At 46.2% G+C, this 379-nt stretch overlaps 1 protein-coding gene across 1 annotated transcript in view; it reads right to left on the reverse strand.

Moving 5' to 3' along the window:
• Positions 1-241: 241 nt before the first annotated feature.
• Positions 242-379, reverse strand: part of LOC106013312 (probable LRR receptor-like serine/threonine-protein kinase RPK1) — a 1,568-nt gene continuing 1,430 nt past the window's right edge. Inside the window, exon 2 of the mRNA XM_013088677.1 lies at positions 242-256. Coding sequence (XP_012944131.1) covers positions 242-256 — 15 coding nt within the window. The remainder of the gene's footprint in view (positions 257-379) is intronic.

The following is a 379-nucleotide window of genomic DNA, read 5'->3' on the forward strand; positions in this document are numbered from 1 at the left end:
TTTTTTTTTCTTTTTGTTTTTGCTTTTGTTTGTTTTAGGTTTAGCTTTGGTAGGGGGGGGGGGGGGGGGGAGGGTGTCGTTTGTTTGTTTCTTGTCTGTTGCTTTTTTCTGCTTTTTTCTTTTTTTTGGTGCTTTTTTTGGAAAGTGCGCTCGCAACTGCATAATGTCATAAGCTGTTAGATCTTACCTACCCTAAGATCAGGGGTGTGGCTGAAAGACAGCAGTAAGAAGGGGCTAATGGCTAGCAGTACAAAGGCTGTTGAAACAATTAGGGGCCCAGAGGAGGGGAAAAAGGGGTCGGGGTGGGGGCTGGAAGAGGAGACGAAGGCAGACGACAGAGCATGGTTAGATGTGGAAAGCAGGTGAAAGGAGACAGATT

Source organism: Aplysia californica, unplaced genomic scaffold, assembly GCF_000002075.1.
Source record: "Aplysia californica isolate F4 #8 unplaced genomic scaffold, AplCal3.0 scaffold00786, whole genome shotgun sequence".
NCBI lineage: Eukaryota > Metazoa > Mollusca > Gastropoda > Aplysiida > Aplysiidae > Aplysia > Aplysia californica.